The sequence below is a fragment of the Suillus bovinus genome (assembly GCF_016758785.1).
Source record: "Suillus bovinus strain UH-Sbo-P2 chromosome Unknown EDB93scaffold_130, whole genome shotgun sequence".
In the NCBI taxonomy this organism is placed as follows: Eukaryota; Fungi; Basidiomycota; class Agaricomycetes; order Boletales; family Suillaceae; genus Suillus; species Suillus bovinus.
Genome location: NW_024542186.1, coordinates 1 through 16,885, shown reverse-complemented (window position 1 = coordinate 16,885; position 16,885 = coordinate 1). Strand labels below are relative to the sequence as shown.

The 16,885-nt window shown below is 46.4% G+C and overlaps 5 protein-coding genes across 5 annotated transcripts; 3 read left to right on the top strand and 2 right to left on the bottom strand.

The window, feature by feature from the left end:
* Window positions 1-178: 178 nt before the first annotated feature.
* EDB93DRAFT_167747 (uncharacterized protein) lies at window positions 179-2,247 on the bottom strand. The gene is made up of 4 exons (XM_041455568.1): window positions 1,862-2,247; window positions 1,149-1,703; window positions 1,038-1,089; window positions 179-980 (listed from the first exon to the last, which is right to left on the bottom strand). Exons 1-4 carry the CDS (start codon window positions 1,946-1,948, stop codon window positions 454-456), a joined length of 1,221 nt encoding a protein of 406 aa, XP_041301389.1. The 5' UTR covers window positions 1,949-2,247; the 3' UTR covers window positions 179-453.
* Window positions 2,248-2,299: 52 nt separating this feature from the next.
* On the top strand, window positions 2,300-3,352 carry EDB93DRAFT_1184276 (GatB/YqeY domain-containing protein). The gene is made up of 4 exons (XM_041450754.1): window positions 2,300-2,740; window positions 2,794-2,826; window positions 2,877-2,975; window positions 3,035-3,352. Exons 1-4 carry the CDS (start codon window positions 2,735-2,737, stop codon window positions 3,311-3,313), a joined length of 417 nt encoding a protein of 138 aa, XP_041301388.1. The 5' UTR covers window positions 2,300-2,734; the 3' UTR covers window positions 3,314-3,352.
* EDB93DRAFT_1184267 (uncharacterized protein) lies at window positions 3,353-5,948 on the bottom strand. The gene is made up of 7 exons (XM_041450753.1): window positions 5,665-5,948; window positions 5,523-5,615; window positions 5,322-5,474; window positions 5,113-5,271; window positions 4,914-5,064; window positions 4,459-4,864; window positions 3,353-4,401 (listed from the first exon to the last, which is right to left on the bottom strand). The coding sequence occupies exons 1-7, from the start codon at window positions 5,851-5,853 to the stop codon at window positions 3,381-3,383; spliced, it is 2,172 nt and encodes a 723-aa protein (XP_041301387.1). The 5' UTR covers window positions 5,854-5,948; the 3' UTR covers window positions 3,353-3,380.
* Window positions 5,949-6,570: 622 nt separating this feature from the next.
* Window positions 6,571-9,200, top strand: EDB93DRAFT_1095934 (amidohydrolase family-domain-containing protein; the record flags this gene model as incomplete). Its single annotated transcript, XM_041446746.1, has 15 exons — window positions 6,571-6,883; window positions 6,954-7,052; window positions 7,096-7,167; window positions 7,225-7,349; window positions 7,403-7,568; window positions 7,624-7,805; window positions 7,909-8,032; window positions 8,082-8,107; window positions 8,155-8,262; window positions 8,318-8,471; window positions 8,525-8,552; window positions 8,605-8,638; window positions 8,694-8,866; window positions 8,919-8,959; window positions 9,016-9,200. The coding sequence occupies 15 exons, from the start codon at window positions 6,571-6,573 to the stop codon at window positions 9,198-9,200; spliced, it is 1,830 nt and encodes a 609-aa protein (XP_041301386.1).
* A 208-nt stretch (window positions 9,201-9,408) lies between these two features.
* EDB93DRAFT_1184222 (P-loop containing nucleoside triphosphate hydrolase protein) lies at window positions 9,409-14,534 on the top strand. The gene is made up of 32 exons (XM_041450752.1): window positions 9,409-9,661; window positions 9,712-9,810; window positions 9,876-10,232; window positions 10,277-10,375; window positions 10,429-10,761; window positions 10,808-10,882; window positions 10,935-11,005; window positions 11,058-11,133; window positions 11,186-11,207; window positions 11,257-11,284; window positions 11,332-11,405; window positions 11,456-11,481; window positions 11,532-11,603; window positions 11,653-11,703; window positions 11,752-11,772; window positions 11,822-11,853; window positions 11,900-12,021; window positions 12,074-12,101; window positions 12,157-12,263; window positions 12,312-12,384; window positions 12,433-12,711; window positions 12,765-12,808; window positions 12,855-12,958; window positions 13,017-13,084; window positions 13,138-13,231; window positions 13,285-13,317; window positions 13,367-13,425; window positions 13,479-13,523; window positions 13,577-13,590; window positions 13,647-13,688; window positions 13,741-13,965; window positions 14,026-14,534. Exons 1-32 carry the CDS (start codon window positions 9,504-9,506, stop codon window positions 14,359-14,361), a joined length of 3,267 nt encoding a protein of 1,088 aa, XP_041301385.1. The 5' UTR covers window positions 9,409-9,503; the 3' UTR covers window positions 14,362-14,534.
* Window positions 14,535-16,885: the final 2,351 nt, after the last annotated feature.

Below are 16,885 nucleotides of genomic sequence, written 5' to 3'. Positions count from 1 at the left end.
TGGATGTGACTCAGTGACATTTGATCATCAACACTCATTGCAGTCTAATCGCATCATGATTGCGTAGGTTTATTAACGCCCCACAGACCTGGGCACTGCGGCCAGGCGCTTCGTAGGTGCCTAAAGCGGCCTGGCTAGATTTCTATACTAATAGCACCCAATTGACTTTCCCGGACAACTCAGCAACGCTCGCCCACGATTTCCAAAGTCCAGATGGCCATATTGTCATAGCAAAGTCAACGATTATACCTCTGGATGTTGCGGCCTCTGAAGTCTCAAGATTGTGGGTGAAGAATTGCAATTGGCGAACGGACTTTTTCTCTCAGAATAATCATTCTCATCAACGCACATGAGCACACACAAGTCCTCCACCGTTATGTGATTTCAACGTTTGGGTAGTATGTGTAATAACGCCATAGCAACCGAGTACGCTACTGAATCGCGAAAAAGACCTTAAAAGAACACTGTACCCCGCAAAACAAATCTCTCCAGATTTCTGTAATCTGGTCGGTCTTTGGCTACTGCCCAGAGCCAGATATCCAGTTCGGGCGATGTGATATCTTTTACCCATGTTTTCTCTCCACTGTGTTGTCCATCACCCCTTGCATATTGCACAATTTTCTCGCAGGCGTGTACGGCAGCCGCACGTAAAACATAGGCTTGGTCTATCGTGAGTATAGGACCATCCTTCGGGGGTGTTTTCTTGGTATCTTGCACAAGCACTTGTGGAACCTCAGGAGGTAAAGCCAAGAGTTTGTTGATTCTATCTTCGCTCTCGGCACCAGGGAACAATTTATCAAGTCCGTGAGATGTTGCGCCGGCCAGGTCCAAAACTCCGAAATGGACCAAAAGGGACGGTAAAACATTATCGGTGAACACGGGTGCCTGAGCTGTGCTGGGGATGGGAAACGGTAGCGAAGAACCAAAACGAATCTTCACTGCATGGATAAGGAAAAGTGCCTTTTTGAAGCAGTACACCGCTTCGAAGATTTGATGAGCAAAAGAACAGTTTTGGTTATGATCTACCGCCTACTCACGTTTTCCGTTAACAACTGCCATATCGCGGAAAGCCGGTATAGCTCTCACCAACTAGTTCGAAATACTTGATTATTCGATGCTTGCGCAGTGTAAAAAAAATCGCGGCCTACCCTCTCTAGCACGATTCCAAGACTTGCGCTAGGATCAGCTTTTGCCCCTTCCTTCAAGCTCTCCAAAACAAAGCCTCCTAATTCCGAGTATCCTGAAGTGTCCAAGATCTGACCCGTCTCGGTTAGGGTTGAGCTGATCAGTTGCACCAGCTCATATATTGGTCCACCGAGTTCTCCGACCGTGACACCAGGAATCTTTTCATGAGGTCGCTCGACGTGGATCTTAACACCCATGTGTTGTGCGACTTGCTGCTCACTCATTGTCTTCATGCCTTTCGCGGAAAGTAAATCTCCCTGTCCTGTTGCGGAAGAGAGATAAAGAGAAAATGTGAACGCCCGTATATTATCCCATGCACCTCGTCCTGTCTGTTCGTGAAGTGGCACTCGATAGCCGGAAGCGAAGTTGAGGAGAGAAAGGACAGATAAGAAGTTTAACTCTGATAAGAGTGAGGGGAACTTGAGTGGGAACGCAAGCCCATGAGAGCCTGAGACACGATGAAACGAGGATCGAAAGGACGGAGATTCCAAGAGGCGTCTGATAGCAGCATCTTCGACCTAACGAATCAACCAGTCAAAGGCTGTTCTCAGAAAGAAATTCATAGCAGATCGACGGGATAGATTGCAAGGATAACAGATAGATATACTAGTAGATGAAGCAAAACACAAAGACAAGCTGAATGCGGAGGAGAAATATGTACTTGTCAAAAACTCACCTTGATATGTGCATCTATGGTCACGATCCGGCAAGACTCTTTTATGGATGAGACGAACGCCCCAGACGAGGGGAAATCAGGTTCCATGGGATGTAAACCGCTGTGCGTCTCATGTATATGCAAGACTAGAAGTGCAAAACGACGGAAACTACCGTATAATGATAAGACCAAAAGATTTGATCCAATCGCAGCTCAGCTGATCGCAATCCGAATCGACACTGTTAATCCGCAGTGGATTTTTATACGTTGAGAAAAATATGATCAGTAAAAAGCAACTGTGTCAAATATAAGAGAGGCCTGCTGAGGACCCACTGGCGAGCGGACGGGGTCCTGAGCGATGATTTCACTTGAAAGTTTGAATCATTCATATTACTATAATATTGATTTTAGGAGCGCTAAGTTGTGGTTCCTTTGATCAATGCCTGACACAAAACACGTTGTCCTTTCTCGATGTCTCGCGAAGAGGCTGAGTCAAGCACATCAAGAAGACGGACTCGGAGATGCGTGAAAGGAGAATTGCTATTAGATTCACCGCGCACAAGTTGCACGAACATATTATGCATGATGGGATCTACCACTGCACAGGATCATTGGGGTGAGCAGCCCAGGATGTCCCCCTGGTTGCACCGTACTAGAGTACAACCAGAGCTACTACGTTCGAGTGCGGAGTTTGAAACCGGATTGTTTCCAACAACCATCATGATCGTAGCACGTCCGCTAAGACAAACGCATTGCAAAATGCAAATGATGTCGCGCGCGTTGTCTGCTACATCAGGGATAGCCACAGGTCAGTAAAATATTGACAAGCGTGTCGTCAGGTTCAAAAGTCATGCAGATATCCGCCAACAACTGTTGTCCGGAGTCAAGACCGCTATGAAGGTGACTGTCCTGTCAAAACGATTGATTCACCTGCCAATTAAGCACCTAAATAGACCAAGGACTCGATAACTTCCACGACTATACGCGTGAGCGTTTAGGTTCTAACTTCTGACGTGCCCAATGACACACTGCGCAGTCCATTCTCTCGGAAGTTTACGCTGCTGACAAGTCAGCTGGTTCACCCGTGTCAGCTTCCGCTATAACCGCGATCCTACGAAAAGCCACCTTACGACGAGTTGGTCCAGAATTTCATTCATTGATATTGCTCATCACCTGATTTGTTTTCTTGCGCAGCGTGACTCTGCCATTCAGTTCATCGGTGCTTCCAGACCGGATTTAGCTCAAAAAGAACATCGCGAAGCAGACATTCTTGCAGCTTTTCTACCCTCTTTGATGTCAGAAGCGGATATCGACCGCATTCTCAACGAGGTGATCGCTGAAACAACACTTGATGGCGATTCCCGCAAAATCCTTGGGCAAGTATACAAGACCTTCTACTCTAAAGTAGATAGATCACATGTAGACACCACCACTGTAAAGCGCAAGGCTGAAGCGCTCTTGTTGAACATTTGAATAAGTACCAACTTGAATTAATTAAACCAAGTATACAACTCGACGGTATAACAACGGTGCAAGCGTGCTACGTGGCAGACTCTTCAGTAGCAGAGGGTGGTGAGGTATGCGACTGGCTAACAGTTGAGGGCGTGTTGCTGGAAACTGGTAAGGCGCTTCGTACTCGCGTGAGATCCTCCACACAACGATTGACTGCGACCGAAACTCCTTCGAGTATCCTCAGTCTTTCATCAATAGCTTCTCGAGTAACCTGATCCATGAGCATTAGCTGCTCGTCTGTTAGATTGGGTGGCAGCCCATGTAGTGGCGTCTGAATGGCACCCACGGCCACGGAAGCGCTAGGATTTGGCGGAGGTACAATATTACCACTCAAGGATGGTGAGAATGGCTGCCACAAGTGAGTGTGGGATGGGTCAACGCCTTGTAATGTCCCTATTCGGGAGGGAATTTCATGGACGTGTAATGGGATGAAAGAAGGGACTGCCAATTCTGAATTTGGCATGGCAGAAGAACCACTGGCATCAGAAGTTGATACGTTCGGCGCCTCTCCAGAGTCAGGCTTGATAGCGGGTGTGTCATTGGATAATGCAGGTGCCTCATCATGAGGTCTTCGGATATTCTCGTGTCCAATTCCTTGCGATGCGGCGGCGGCGGCATCTCGGGGATTCAGCCGTGGATCACCTGTGATGGCCGAGGCTTGATTTAAGGCGCCCGAAGGCTCATCACCAAACCATCGGGGATCCATACCCCACTGACGCCATTGTCCATCAAGGCCTGTGAATCCAGGAAAGCGAGGCACAGGCTGAGGGGTAGCCGTAGCCGTAGCTTGAGATGCATCCCGTGAAGGTGGCGGACCCTGGTACTGGATGTTATATTGAATAACAACGCCCGGTGCCTGCCCGGGCAACCACCCCTGAGCAACTGCATTTGGCGGGGGTTGTTGATTATTAACATTGTGAGGTGCTTGTGGTTGATTTCCCTGGGCTACCAGATTGCCGAAATTCATTGGTAGACCAGGGATTACTCCAACCTGAGCGCCAGCAGCACGCTGCTGTTCTTGCGCAGGATTCTCAAGAACGCTACGTCGGCTGCGAAGAGAATACACCATGAATAATCTCGAGATTCCGCAACACAAATTAACGCACCAAGTAGGGCAGCTTTGCTGACGTTCAAGCCAGGATCGAAGACAATAGAAATGGAAAACATGGCCGCACGGGAGCTTTTTTGGGGTGGTGTTGGGGCCATCAGAACTCTGTTGTGCAGGGTTCGAGCCTGAATCCCCACCCTGATTCCCAGAGATGCCATGAACGAACATCTCCTCGCGGCAGATAATGCACGTTCGATCAGACATAGCCGACATTTCTTCTTCGCTTGCGTCAGGGTAGCGCTCATCCATGTTGCGTGTGGCAGCTCTATATCGAACAAGCGCGCGCAGGCGCGTCACAAATGAGCGCCCAGTAAGATAAACATCTCGGATGATGTTCAGCGGCAATCCATAGAACGCCACGATAAGGAGGAAGAATAGAAGGTATGTAGTGAGTTTTAGAAAATCTGAGGAAAAGTTTACAAAGATTTCGGAATCGATATGGATATTGCGTACCAGTAACCAATTCGATATAGAACACCCACATGCTTTTGTTCTGCCACTGAGGGGCGTTCTCGCCACCCCTTTGCCTTGCGCGTCTCAAATCAATGACACAAACGCAATACTTTGCCGTAGTGTTCATCGCACTCGCCATCAAGATGGCGTACTGAAATGGATATTAAATATAACTTAATGGGACATGCAGAACACGCGCCTCGCTTGCAAACATCATCATGCCCCCTATGCCGTTTTTCAGTGTACTTTCAACCGCAACCGCAAACATAACTAGATCTGTGCACCAAAGTATGACAAAAAGAGTGGTCATTCGAATATGAAAAAGTGTGGGTGGGCCGGGAAATGGGCGTTGGTCCATCTAGATTATGACTTAGTGCACTGCGACACTAGGCGAAGTAGGACACATACCCACTCAATTCGGTCCGAAGCAAGCCAGTGAAATGACCTGACAAACAGCAAAAAGCCGAACATCAAAGCAAACGGGATATCAAAGTCATCCCGGAAGATTGTGAATGCCAGCAAAGATTCTGTGACGAAAAACCATAGACGGTCATAAAGCCGCTAGTAGTAATTGAGCGCAGAATCGAGCATCAAAGTAATAAAAGCTACCTCCACCTCCTGAGGACGAAGAGCACCGAAGAATATTTGTCGCACGAGCTGCCCACACAGCAATGCAATAAGAAGGCCGAAATTTGCGAGTATCTGAAAGTTGTTTTAATACACCATGAATCACAATTAATACATCGCGCACCAATACACTTCTATTACTCTTTGAAAGATAGACTGCCACAGAATAGAAATTACTGTGATACCGAAGTGCATTTATGATGGTTGCCGAGACTGCAATTGTTGACACTAGAGCATAGAGCAGAACTTTGTGATAACTGAATGAAGCCACGATTGGGTGAGCTCGCTGCCGTAGAAAACCGTTGAGAGGCATTGTTGTAAGGGAGGACAGTGGAGCTCAACAGAATATTGTTCAACTGTCGACTTGGATGAGAACTAGTGCTGAATTATGCATTGCGTGTCATAAACTCGACGAGTGTTCTCACGGTCACGTCACCAGCGTCAGATAAAGCGTAGACGCGGCCAAAGCCGCCAAATGTTGATTCGTTCCCGCTCACACTTCGAATCTGGAGATCTTACTATGCTCCACTAATCTATCGCCTATTACAAAAGACCACCTTATGCGATAGAGATTCACCGCTAACTCTGGCACATCGCGGGAATGAGGGTTCAGCATGCTGGCATGTCTTGAGTAATGAACGTAAGTCGGATCGTGTTCCTGACAAAAAATCGAATAGATCATAGAGAGTCTAGTCACTGCAAGCAGATATAGGGATGCACGGATTGGTGGTGAGCAATAGTATCTATCAGCGCTCCTTGGAAATTCAAATTCCAAATGAACAATTGCTGTGTAATAATACTACTGGACTGGCCATAACCTGTCTCGTTCCTTCGAATTCGTGATTTGTATTTTCTCATGCTAAACAGGGTTGATATAAAATCGACAGATGTTGACATTGGCTTCCATCACCATCACCTGCAAAACATCTTAAAATCGCCCCCCTCCCCTTGCACGACTAAAACTTAAAAAGGAGTGAGTGGTCCTTGAATAAAATTCTGCATATTCATTACTAAGGGCATCATGCTAGCCATGCCTGAACTTCATAAACGCCAGGGTCCTGGCAAATTTGCTGATACAGGCCCTCAGAATGTTCTCCCCCACAAGATTACTTCTCTATTGCCTTCGGTGCTGTCTGGATTTGGCTATTCTCGTCCAGTAATCCTGATATTTCTTGCTGTCTTTGCGGCGTGGTTCCTATCCTCCGAGGAAACTTCGTCACTCTCACATTCATACGCAATTTGCTCTTCATCGGGTGCTCGTGTTTACACTGTGGATCATGTCGTGCCAAACGTCCAGTGCCTTGTTGTGGATGGGTCTTTAATACTAGACATCGGTTCCTTGGGTATGTCAAAATAAGCACAAGCCGAACACAAGCAGCCGAATTGAACTCATCCGTGGTTTTATCTCACTAGATGATGTAATGGCGCGTTGGGTTGCCAGAGGTCGCCTTCGTTCTTCTCTTCAAATACGTTATTTGGACAAATCTTCGATCGTAGTTCCGGGGCTTAGTGGTAAGCTACAAGTAAAGAAACAATTATCTATTAAACCCTTCAGATTCACATGCACACATTCTCGAATACGGTGCAAGTAGGCAACTTCTTCTTACAAATGCCAAGACGATCAAAGGTTTGCACAAGAATAACTTGTTCCGGGTGCGATCTGAGTAGTATAACCGCAATTCAGACACAGTTGCACTCGTCCGACAATATATTTTGGACAATGATGACATACTCAATGACTCTTCAAAATTTATTGAGGGTTGGGGATGGGACCACACTTCTTGGCCAGTGGAAGAATGGCCAACCTGGGTGAGCGTCTTAAAACCACGCGCTACACAAGTCTAGAGTTCAGTGCTTTTCAGGACGATCTAGAGATGGACCCGATAGTCCGCGGCCGGCCAATCATCCTACAAAGCAAGGACGCTCATGCATTATGGATCTCGAAGAAGACTTATGCATTAAACTCTCCGTGGCCATCGGAAGTAGAAGGTGGTGTCGTCATCAAGGATTCATTTGGCGATCCAACCGGTTTTGTTCTTTCTTTGCGGAGATATGGCTTAAAATAACTTATACCAATCTTCAGGTGTTCTTCTTGACAATGCTCAGGACCTTGTGGAGATACCAGCTCCGACTGAACAGGACTTGTTGAGGCGTTTCAATACTGCAGTCAATGATGCCTTGTCTTATGGTTTGACCTCCATCCACGATGCGGGGCTCAAACCTATTTCGCTCGAGTTTTTCAGAAGGTTTACTAAACGTCCTGGTGTAAAAGCACATTTGACGTTATTCACACAGGCAGGCGGCGGCAGGAAATCTTCCTGTAAGTGCTCGAGGATACCGTCACCGTGTGATTCACAACAGCCCATAGATTCGAATTTATGGGATGAGATATTTCGAGGAAAACGGTCCTTATTGGGGAAATATCTCAAAACCTATCATCAATGCAGGGGATGGCAGGCTAAATGCTCGCAGTGTCAAGATCTTTGCTGACGGTAAAATGGTGGTGATAGTATTTAGCTGTAAGACTAACTAGTTATTCAGGTGCTTTACGCTCTGGTGGAGCAGCGGTGAGAAGCTCCTTAGTCATGTATGTTTTTTTCTTGATGTCCCTCAGCTCAACGAGCCATATTGCGATCATCCCCACACGAAAGGATTCATGCGTTTGGACGCCAAAGTTTTGGCTGATGTTGTACCCAAATTTTTAAGAGATGGATGGCAGGTTGTAAGTGCCGGTGACCGCAAGAAAAACATATCTCTCATTTGCTTTTATCCGGAAGAACGTTCATGCAATTGGGGATTATGCCAACGGTGTGGTTCTGGACACATTCGAGACGGCCTTGAAGGACGTAAATGTAACTGCCCTCAGACCTCGCCTAGAACATGCTCAAATCCTCACAAAAACCGACCTGAAACGTGTCGGAAAGCTCGGAGGTGAGTATTCTAGTTTCCTTGATGTCAATCGAAGTGGAATTGTCATTATTTAGTTATTTCAAGCATTCAACCTACGCATGCGTACGTTAAATTATTCATCCGAACGTATTTGGTAATGACATAGGCGGAATAGTATCAGTGATATGTGGTTTGCAGAAGAACGCCTTGTGAGTTCATAGGAATTATGGCTACTGGCGTTTACAGGTGTATGTCGCTTTCTAGGGCTCTGAGCGAGTAAAGGGTTTATATGCCTTCCGCTCCTTACTTGATCATGGCTCTCGACTTGCCTTTGGCTCTGACTTCCCAGTGGAGGACATGAACCCGCTCTCTGGGTTCTATGCAGCCATTACGAGACTGTCTCCTGAAGGACAATCACCCAGCGGCCCGTCGGGATGGTATGACTTTCTCGTCCAAAAACTCCTCATTCAACTCATGTGTATTTCGCAGGTTTCCAGAACAGCGGTTGACTCGCATGGAATCCTTAAGAGGTACTTCACGAGGGCACTCGGGTACGAGCGTTACTGATGTGGAAAATAATCAATAGGCATGACGATCGATGCTGCATATGCTTCGTTTACCGAAGACAGCCTGGGTTCTCTTGTTCCTGGAAAACGGGCGGACTACGTGGTGCTATCACAAGACATCATGACTATTCCTGTTGATCAGATTTTAAGCACCAAAGTTCAGGCTACGGTGATTGATGGACGTCTTGCCTTTGGACAGGTTTAAGACATAGGTAGTGGATGGAGGTATGCTAGGGACCAACCAAAAATAGTCTGGGAGTTCTGCTCCCTTGCTTACCCCCAATTAGATACTATTTTGCTTCGCTTTCGCTTTCGATGTTTTTGTTTTGCTTTTTTTGTCGTGCAATCATGTTTGTCCATATATGATATTCGGAAACAACCGAAGACAATTACTATGTATATGACCCGCAACGCGTCTCGACACGTCTCGATATTTACCACTTACTGACAAAATTCTGGAACGCCTTCTGGCATCATCATTAAGTCAAGGCTTTCGTTCACTAATTTCATGCCTGCGTATCAGTTGCCACTTACGGGCGAGAAACGAAAGCTGCCACTCGATACTTCCAGCAGGAAGAAAGTCGCGATTGAGAATACACTCGGAGGTCCCTCGACGTGTCGTGCAAGCGGTAGTAATGGAGGAGAGGAGTATTGGATGATTCAATGGTATGTGCGCGTTCCAGTTCGAGTCCTTCATGCTCACCCAAAGGTACTAGGAGATACCCCCAGTACAAGAAACACAAAACATGGGATGGGGATGCCGTCCTGGTTCTCACAGGCATCCGAGGGTCCATGTTCGACCTAGAAGGAAAGATGTACGTTTTCTTTTCTGAACGAGAAAACTGAGCATTAAGGTTAATATATATTGTCGCGCCCACAGAATGGGTGCTGGGTCCTTAAATGCGCCCAAGGCTGAGGAAAATGGAGAGTATCAATTTGGAGGGAAAGAGATCAGGATCGATCATCCAATTTCTCGTGGAGAATACTTATCTGGAAAGTGCTATGGTCAAGGAAGCATGCCGTCTCCTGCGACCACTGGCAACAACTCCGTGAAATCCTCCTTGCGTGTCACTCCTTTACCATCAATGAAGATGAATATACCTTACAAGACGCCATTGAAAGCCATAGACAAAAAGGCTATTGATCTTCATCCTGTCAATCTTCTGTCCACACGGGACCTCCCCACCACAGGCTCTTTGAGAGCAAATGTGCCAGCCACTTATTGGACAGCTAACTGGTGAGTAAGGAGTGAGGATATCGCATATATGCTGACTTTCGTAGGCGGAAGCCGCAGAACAAGAAGCACAAGACCTGGGATGGTGATGCATTCGTTAGCCATATCGGTGACAGACTCACTGTGATATCAGAAAAGGGGAAAATGTGAGTAGGATTCCTTTTTTCGTCGGCTACCTCTCACTGAATGGTCATCACAGACTTGGCCGTAAGGAATGGGACGGACTCGTTCTACATAGCGGGTACAGCTTCAGCGCCGGTGGCAAACAAATCGAGTTAGACTCGCAAGTACTAGCATCGCGAATGCCTTCCATCAATGGGGTGGAAGATGCAATGCCGGAACTGGAGGAAGATGTGTCGGCAGTGTTAGCCCCGCCCTCACCATCCAAGCCCTCGTTTCTGCTTCACGTGAAGGGTGCTCTCCCTGGCAAAGAGAATAATATTACAGTTGCATCTCCAAGTGCTTCAAAGGCATTCGTTCCCCCCGCGTCATTTTATGGCCAGAGGCCAAATAAAAAGCCCGATGGACCGTTGTAAGTTCCTTCAGCTTCTTATTGACGTGGGTCATAAATCGGCTAGACATGATCCCGAAGCAGAGGGAGCAATCGTCATGAGAGCAACAAACCTAGAGCATGCTCGGAAGTTCAACAAGAAGTACTCTTTGATGTCACGCTTCTACTGCAAGAAATCTGAGGCATCTTTGCAGGAACTTGCCCACTGTAGCAGTCGTCCTAGATCCTATCATTGCAAGATATCTTCGTCCACATCAGATCGAAGGTATTCATACTATCTGAACATGTTATTTCTATGATGGTGCAATATGCTGCAGGCGTCAAATTTCTGTATGAATGTGTCATGGGCCTGCGAAGACACGAGGGTCAAGGGTGTATACTCGCCGACGAGATGTACGTGTTCAATCTGTGCGCTTGCCTGCAATCGCTGATATTCAGGTTCCAGGGGTCTGGGGAAAACTCTGCAGGTTTGTTTGTTCGCCCAGCATAGTCCCGCATCGGTGACACCTTTTACAGACAATCTCTCTTGTGTGGACACTTCTCAGTGAGTTCGCTGTTTCTTATGTGTTACGATCGTCAAGCTGGCCACAGAGCAGAATCCCTACATTGGCGCTGGGCCAGCAATCGGCAAGGCCTTGATTGTATGCCCTGTATCACTGGTCAACGTTTGTGCCTATTCTTCAGTCATCCTCGCTGTATTCTAATTTGTGAGCAGAATTGGCGCGCCGAATTTCACAAGTGGTAGGACAGAATCGTGCTTATGCGAGATTTATTTGAACTTCCACTTTAAGGTTGGGGAGAGATCGTGTTGGTATTCTCACAGGCGACAAGGACAAGTCCACTATCAAGCAATTTGTTAATTCGTATGTTTTGGTATTAATTGTTTGGGCTCTCCGCTAATTGGAATATCAGACGGTTGCATCAGGTTTTAGTCATTGGCTATGAAAAACTCAGGACTGTCATGTAAGTGGCACATTTTTACACTGTTGTGCATTTATTTACGCTAGTCAGAGATGATTTAGCATATTGCAAGTGAGTATTCTTTCTGCTGCAGTGAATGCCAATCTCATGCTTCACATAGTCCTCCGATTGGCCTAGTTATTTGTGACGAAGGTCAGTTGATGTTGGTAGATTATACATGCCATTGACTCCTCGGAAGGACACAGACTGAAGTCGTCAAACAATAAGACTTCGACAATGTTCAAATCATTACGTACCGTTCGAAGAATCATCCTGTCTGGCACTCCTATTCAGAATGATTTGAGTGAATTTCATGCCATGGTGCGCATGAAGCACCTATTTTTATCACCTTCCTAGTGCTAACTTATCAAAGGCGAACTTTTGTAACCCAGGGCTACTCGGTGAGCTGCAGAGTCTTACTTCACAAGGGATGACCAAATAAAGGCATATTTGCAGACGATTATGCTACATTCCGTAGAGTTTACGAGGTTCCTATCCTCAAAAGCAGAGCACCAGATTGCACGGCTAAGGAACTTGAGCTTGGCGAGGCTCGGTCAGCTCAGGTTTGTAGAATAATTGTGTTTCGTTCAGCTGCTGAATGGCATCAAAAGTTGTCTTTGATCGCGAAAAGCTTCGTATTGCGACGAGAAGCCAGCATTCTCAAGAATTATCTTCCACCAAAACGTATCCTATTTCTCTACCTGCAGTCCAGATATCTGACGTTCTGAACAGACGAATATGTGGTGTTTATCACTCCGACGCAACTGCAATTGTCCATATTCTCAGCTATTCTTAACCCCGACAAGCTAGATAGGCTAATTGATGGACCGACTGCAGAGTCACTTGCTTTAATCAACATACTCACAAAAGTCAGCAATAGTCCCGTGTTGCTCAAGACTCAAACAGATAAGGCAAGAGCGACAAACACCGATGCAATTCGCCGCCCAGGTGTCGATGACGCCTTAAGTTTATTACCTAAAGATGTCCGAGTCGAAGACGTCTCCATGAGCGGTGAGTCCCATTCTCTTTGATAATGTTTCTTGGCTGATTCATGTTCATACTAGGCAAGCTTCTGGCGTTGTCTCACCTCCTCAAAGCTATCAAAGAGGTAAGTCTGCTTGACTAATTGTTGGCTTTATTTGACCACTATGTAGCGCACGCAAGAAAAGTGCATCATTGTCTCACATTACACATCCACCCTCAATTTGATCGAAGCCTTCTGCAAGAAGAAATCTTATACTTACTTCCGGCTTGATGGGTACAGTTTTCATTCCACATTGTAGTATTTTTGATTGTCTCACATCATACTGCTGTAGTCAGACACCAGCAGCGAAAAGGCAGGAATATGTCAACACCTTTAATAAATCATCACAATACAGCCATTGTAGGTTACTCAGTTCGCACTTATGAGTGTCAATCTGATCTTGTTGAGGACAGTTCTATTCCTGCTGAGTTCAAAGGCGGGCGGCGTTGGGCTCAACCTTATCGGCGCGTCAAGATTATGTTTGATAGATTCTGATTGGAACCCGAGGTGTGTGGCATATGTAAAGATACGATGGCGCTAAATGAGATTTTCCATTCAAGTCATGACCTTCAGTCCATGGCGCGCATTCATCGGTGAATAAGAAAATCATCAAAAACATCTTGCGCTTACTATATATCATAGCGACGGGCAGAAGCGGCCAGTTTTCATCTATCGATTTCTTACTGCAGGAACAATCGATGGTGAGTGTTTTTGCTGACAAGATGTACAATGCGTTTATATCGCCTCTGGGAAGAGAAAATCTATCAGAGGCAGGTGACCAAGATTGGACTTAGCAACTGTGAGTGAATTTTTTGTTCTGTCAGATTCCGGCGCTCAATTACATGCACCAAGCTCTTATGGGCTCGGTAAGCCAATATTTTCTTCTTTTTTCCGTGACGGGGTTTATATCATCACATTCAAGGGATCATCCGGCTCAAAGTCAGACTCATTTTCACGGAAAGACGTACTTTTTTTCTGCTTAGGAGGTGACCGGTAATTAATACACCCATTTACAGCTTCGGGATATTTTCCGGGTCCATCCTGAGACAGGCTGCAACACTCATGACCTTTTGGATTGCGGATGTGATGCCGGTTCGAAGCAGTTCAGTGACAACACGACGAGCACTTCCAGGAGCGATATAGAAGTGGGTGAAGATGATGACGACGAAGATTCAGCAGGAACCGGCTTCGTCAATGCGTCACAAGTCAAACCCCGTCACATTGAGAAGATGGATGGAGCAGTAAGGATTTCAATTCCATTGTTCAGCGTCCACAGAATTGTGCTAATCGCGATTATGTAGTACATGAAGAAGAAACAGGCAGAGCTTGCATCACTTGGAGAGTGGACACACATCAATTGCCTGCGGAGATTGACGAGCGACAATATCCATGATGCCATTCTTCGCCATCTGGTACTTCCAAGTGTGAGCGATGACAACGACCCCCTCGCGCAGCCTAAATCAAGGCTTGATTCACTGTTGTCGGCCGTTGACCTGGACAACATTATGGTCATGGATGAAGTGACACAACCATTATCTGTTCGCGATGTCCCTGGCGGCACCATTTCGTTCCTTTTCGAGAAGACATCGGTCTCTACCTTGGAAGAGAATAATGTGGAAGAGGACTCAACGGTTTGATAACTTACACGTGTTTCTTGATACTTGCGACCTCCAAATTGTAACGAATTGTTCTTAATAGTCCGAATGAGCTTAAAGTATACAACTGGAAAGAATGGCTGTCCTTCCCGTATTGATCTGCCTGCAGTGCTAGTGCTGCCGTGGTCCGCTCCTGAACCATGGTTCGAACCGGACTTTTTGGTCCGGTTCCCCTGTGGTTCGGTCCACGGTCCAGGTGTCAGCGAGAACCGGACCATACACAGCGGGGATTGCAATATTTAAGACAGCTTTGAATGTCGTGCGAAATGTGAAGATAATACTTAATATTTTGGTTGTCGTCTAAGCAGATATAAGATTTCAAATATTAACAAGATCTTGTACGACAAGAAAAATATAAAGCATTAGTGAACATTTTGTTACTACTATCACTTCCACTGCAATCGGCACCCCACAGAAGTCGGCACTTTTACAAAACTCGTATTTCTAGCTACTTAAATACAAAATTCTTAATGTAGATATCATTCTATCTCTACTACAATTCACTACGAGGTAGAATGAGCATGATTGAAACAGAATTGAGTGAGATAGTTAAAAGTGCCAAAGTCACGCAAAAATGTCACCTGCCGATGTTGTGCCGTGATGGAGCTTCAATATTGCACAGTGCACACGCCCGTTTTGGGAGTGCCGACTTCTGTTGGGTGCAGCGCTGCTGGTCATGGGGCTGGTCCGCATTCGCAAGTCCAGCAGCGGTAGACGAGGGAAGCTGCGAGCTTCGTCTGATCCAACTTACGAGTCACGTATTCAGGCTGCAATTCAGGGAGTTGCAAATGGCCTGTACAAATCCATTGCAGCTGCAGCAAAGGAACAGAATGTGAGTCGTGATTATTCATGTGATTATTCACTCAACTGTGGTCTAGGTATCACGTTAGACACTAAGTGATCGACACTTGGGAGTGCATAAGTCTCGTCGGCATGCCCACGAGAGCCAGCAATTATTATCTGCTGCACAGGAGGAAACTATTGTCGACTGGTGCAACCTGGCATCCACATCCGCGACTCCTATCCACCCAGCGAGATTGCGCGCATCTGTTAAGGAAATAACTGGTCGACTCCCGTCACGAAAATGGCACTATAGCTTTATTCGTTGACACTCATCCCTCCGCATATCTCGAGCAAGTGGACTGGATCCCAAACGTGCTCGAAATTTCAACAAGGATACCATCAGGGAGTTTTTTGAGATGCGGAAAAAGCTTGATGATGACTATAATAAAATTCCGCCAGAGCATCATTGGAATATGGATGAGAAAGGCAATCAGATGGGTGGGGGAAGGAAAAATGCTGGCACGAAATTCATTTTTTCCACACAAGATTCAGATCGTTATCGGGTCCATAGCGATAATCTAGAGCTCGTAACCATTATCGAGTGCATCTCTGCTGCTGGTGCTAAGATGCCACCATGGTTTGTCCTTTCAGAAGGGCCAGCCCCAGATATTCGGGATCTAAAAGATAAAGTGGGCGGGTGAGTACTAAGCTAGATAAGTGTAGCATTATGCTCTACTAACACTGTCACTCTCGACAGTGTTTCATTCTCTCCGACGGGATGGACAGATCATGAGATCGCAGATTATTGGTTCAGGAACCACTTTGTTCCTACAGCGGAGAAATACCGTGTTGATCCTGAGAAGCCAATTGTTCTGACTGTTGATGGTCATAGTTCACATGTGTAAGGATTCATATCCTTTACGCCCCGACTATAACTTTACAATGAGACACACGGACACATGTCCCGTCAGCCACGTGACGTACTGATGCGAAGAAGCACCACGCTTCCCATCCGAGTCACGCGGATACAATCTTTTCTTCTTACCTTCATTATCTCACTACTTGACGACATTCAGCACGACCATTCAGTTGTCGCCACACGATACCCTTGCCATTACCAACATTCTGACACCTTTCTTTCGTCACCATCCCTCGTTCTACTTCGCCGTACCAAGAACAGTCAAACTTCTCGTCATTTCTGTGCTAACCGCACTGTCTAAAACCACCACTCATACTATACTTTCGTACTCTCCTTCGCTCCCGCTGGTTCTACCCTGTCAGGATCGCCGCCACTCACTTTCCGTCAACGTTTTCACCTAATCATTCGGCTTAGGTATACCCGAGGACCCTTAGCGCCTCACATTCTTAAACACACCTTGTAGATTGCATGAAAATATAAGTCTTCGTCCCCCCAAAACTAAAAACAGTGGTCCCTCCTTAAAGAACGTCCTCTCTCAGCGATTCCCTCCTCGAACTCAACGTCAGCCTTATATATTTGGAGCCCACCGCGAGGGAATTGCTTTCGAGCTGCCCTTGCACCCCTTGTTCGATTTATCGAACTCTCACTCTTTTGACCAAAAAAAAAACCCTTCACAATTACTAAGTATTATCATCCAAACGCACAGATCCGTCTCCAACAGCCAACTGCGCTGGCTCTCCTGAAAAACACCTCTGCCCCAAAGAAGACCAGAACCCGCGCCAATACCATCACCACCGCCTACCC

What these genes read in the sequence shown, in the direction of transcription:
- EDB93DRAFT_167747 (XM_041455568.1), bottom strand. Translation starts at nt 1,948, where the DNA reads ATGGAACCTGATTTCCCCTCGTCTGGGGCGTTCGTCTCATCCATAAAA. An exon ending in CCATAGATGCACATATCAAG is followed by an intron (nt 1,704 to 1,861) that starts GTGAGTTTTTGA and finishes TTGATTCGTTAG; the next exon opens with GTCGAAGATGCTGCTATCAG. An exon ending in GGCAGTTGTTAACGGAAAAC is followed by an intron (nt 981 to 1,037) that starts GTGAGTAGGCGG and finishes AAATCTTCGAAG; the next exon opens with CGGTGTACTGCTTCAAAAAG.
- EDB93DRAFT_1184276 (XM_041450754.1), top strand. An exon ending in TAACTTCCACGACTATACGC is followed by an intron (nt 2,827 to 2,876) that starts GTGAGCGTTTAG and finishes CACACTGCGCAG; the next exon opens with TCCATTCTCTCGGAAGTTTA. An exon ending in GAAAAGCCACCTTACGACGA is followed by an intron (nt 2,976 to 3,034) that starts GTTGGTCCAGAA and finishes TTTCTTGCGCAG; the next exon opens with CGTGACTCTGCCATTCAGTT.
- EDB93DRAFT_1184267 (XM_041450753.1), bottom strand. Translation starts at nt 5,853, where the DNA reads ATGCCTCTCAACGGTTTTCTACGGCAGCGAGCTCACCCAATCGTGGCT. An exon ending in CTTCGGACCGAATTGAGTGG is followed by an intron (nt 5,272 to 5,321) that starts GTATGTGTCCTA and finishes GTCATAATCTAG; the next exon opens with ATGGACCAACGCCCATTTCC. An exon ending in CAGCAAAGCTGCCCTACTTG is followed by an intron (nt 4,402 to 4,458) that starts GTGCGTTAATTT and finishes TTCTCTTCGCAG; the next exon opens with CCGACGTAGCGTTCTTGAGA.
- EDB93DRAFT_1184222 (XM_041450752.1), top strand. Translation starts at nt 9,504, where the DNA reads ATGCCTGCGTATCAGTTGCCACTTACGGGCGAGAAACGAAAGCTGCCA. An exon ending in TCTTGTGTGGACACTTCTCA is followed by an intron (nt 11,285 to 11,331) that starts GTGAGTTCGCTG and finishes AGCTGGCCACAG; the next exon opens with AGCAGAATCCCTACATTGGC. An exon ending in GATTCTGATTGGAACCCGAG is followed by an intron (nt 13,232 to 13,284) that starts GTGTGTGGCATA and finishes TTTCCATTCAAG; the next exon opens with TCATGACCTTCAGTCCATGG.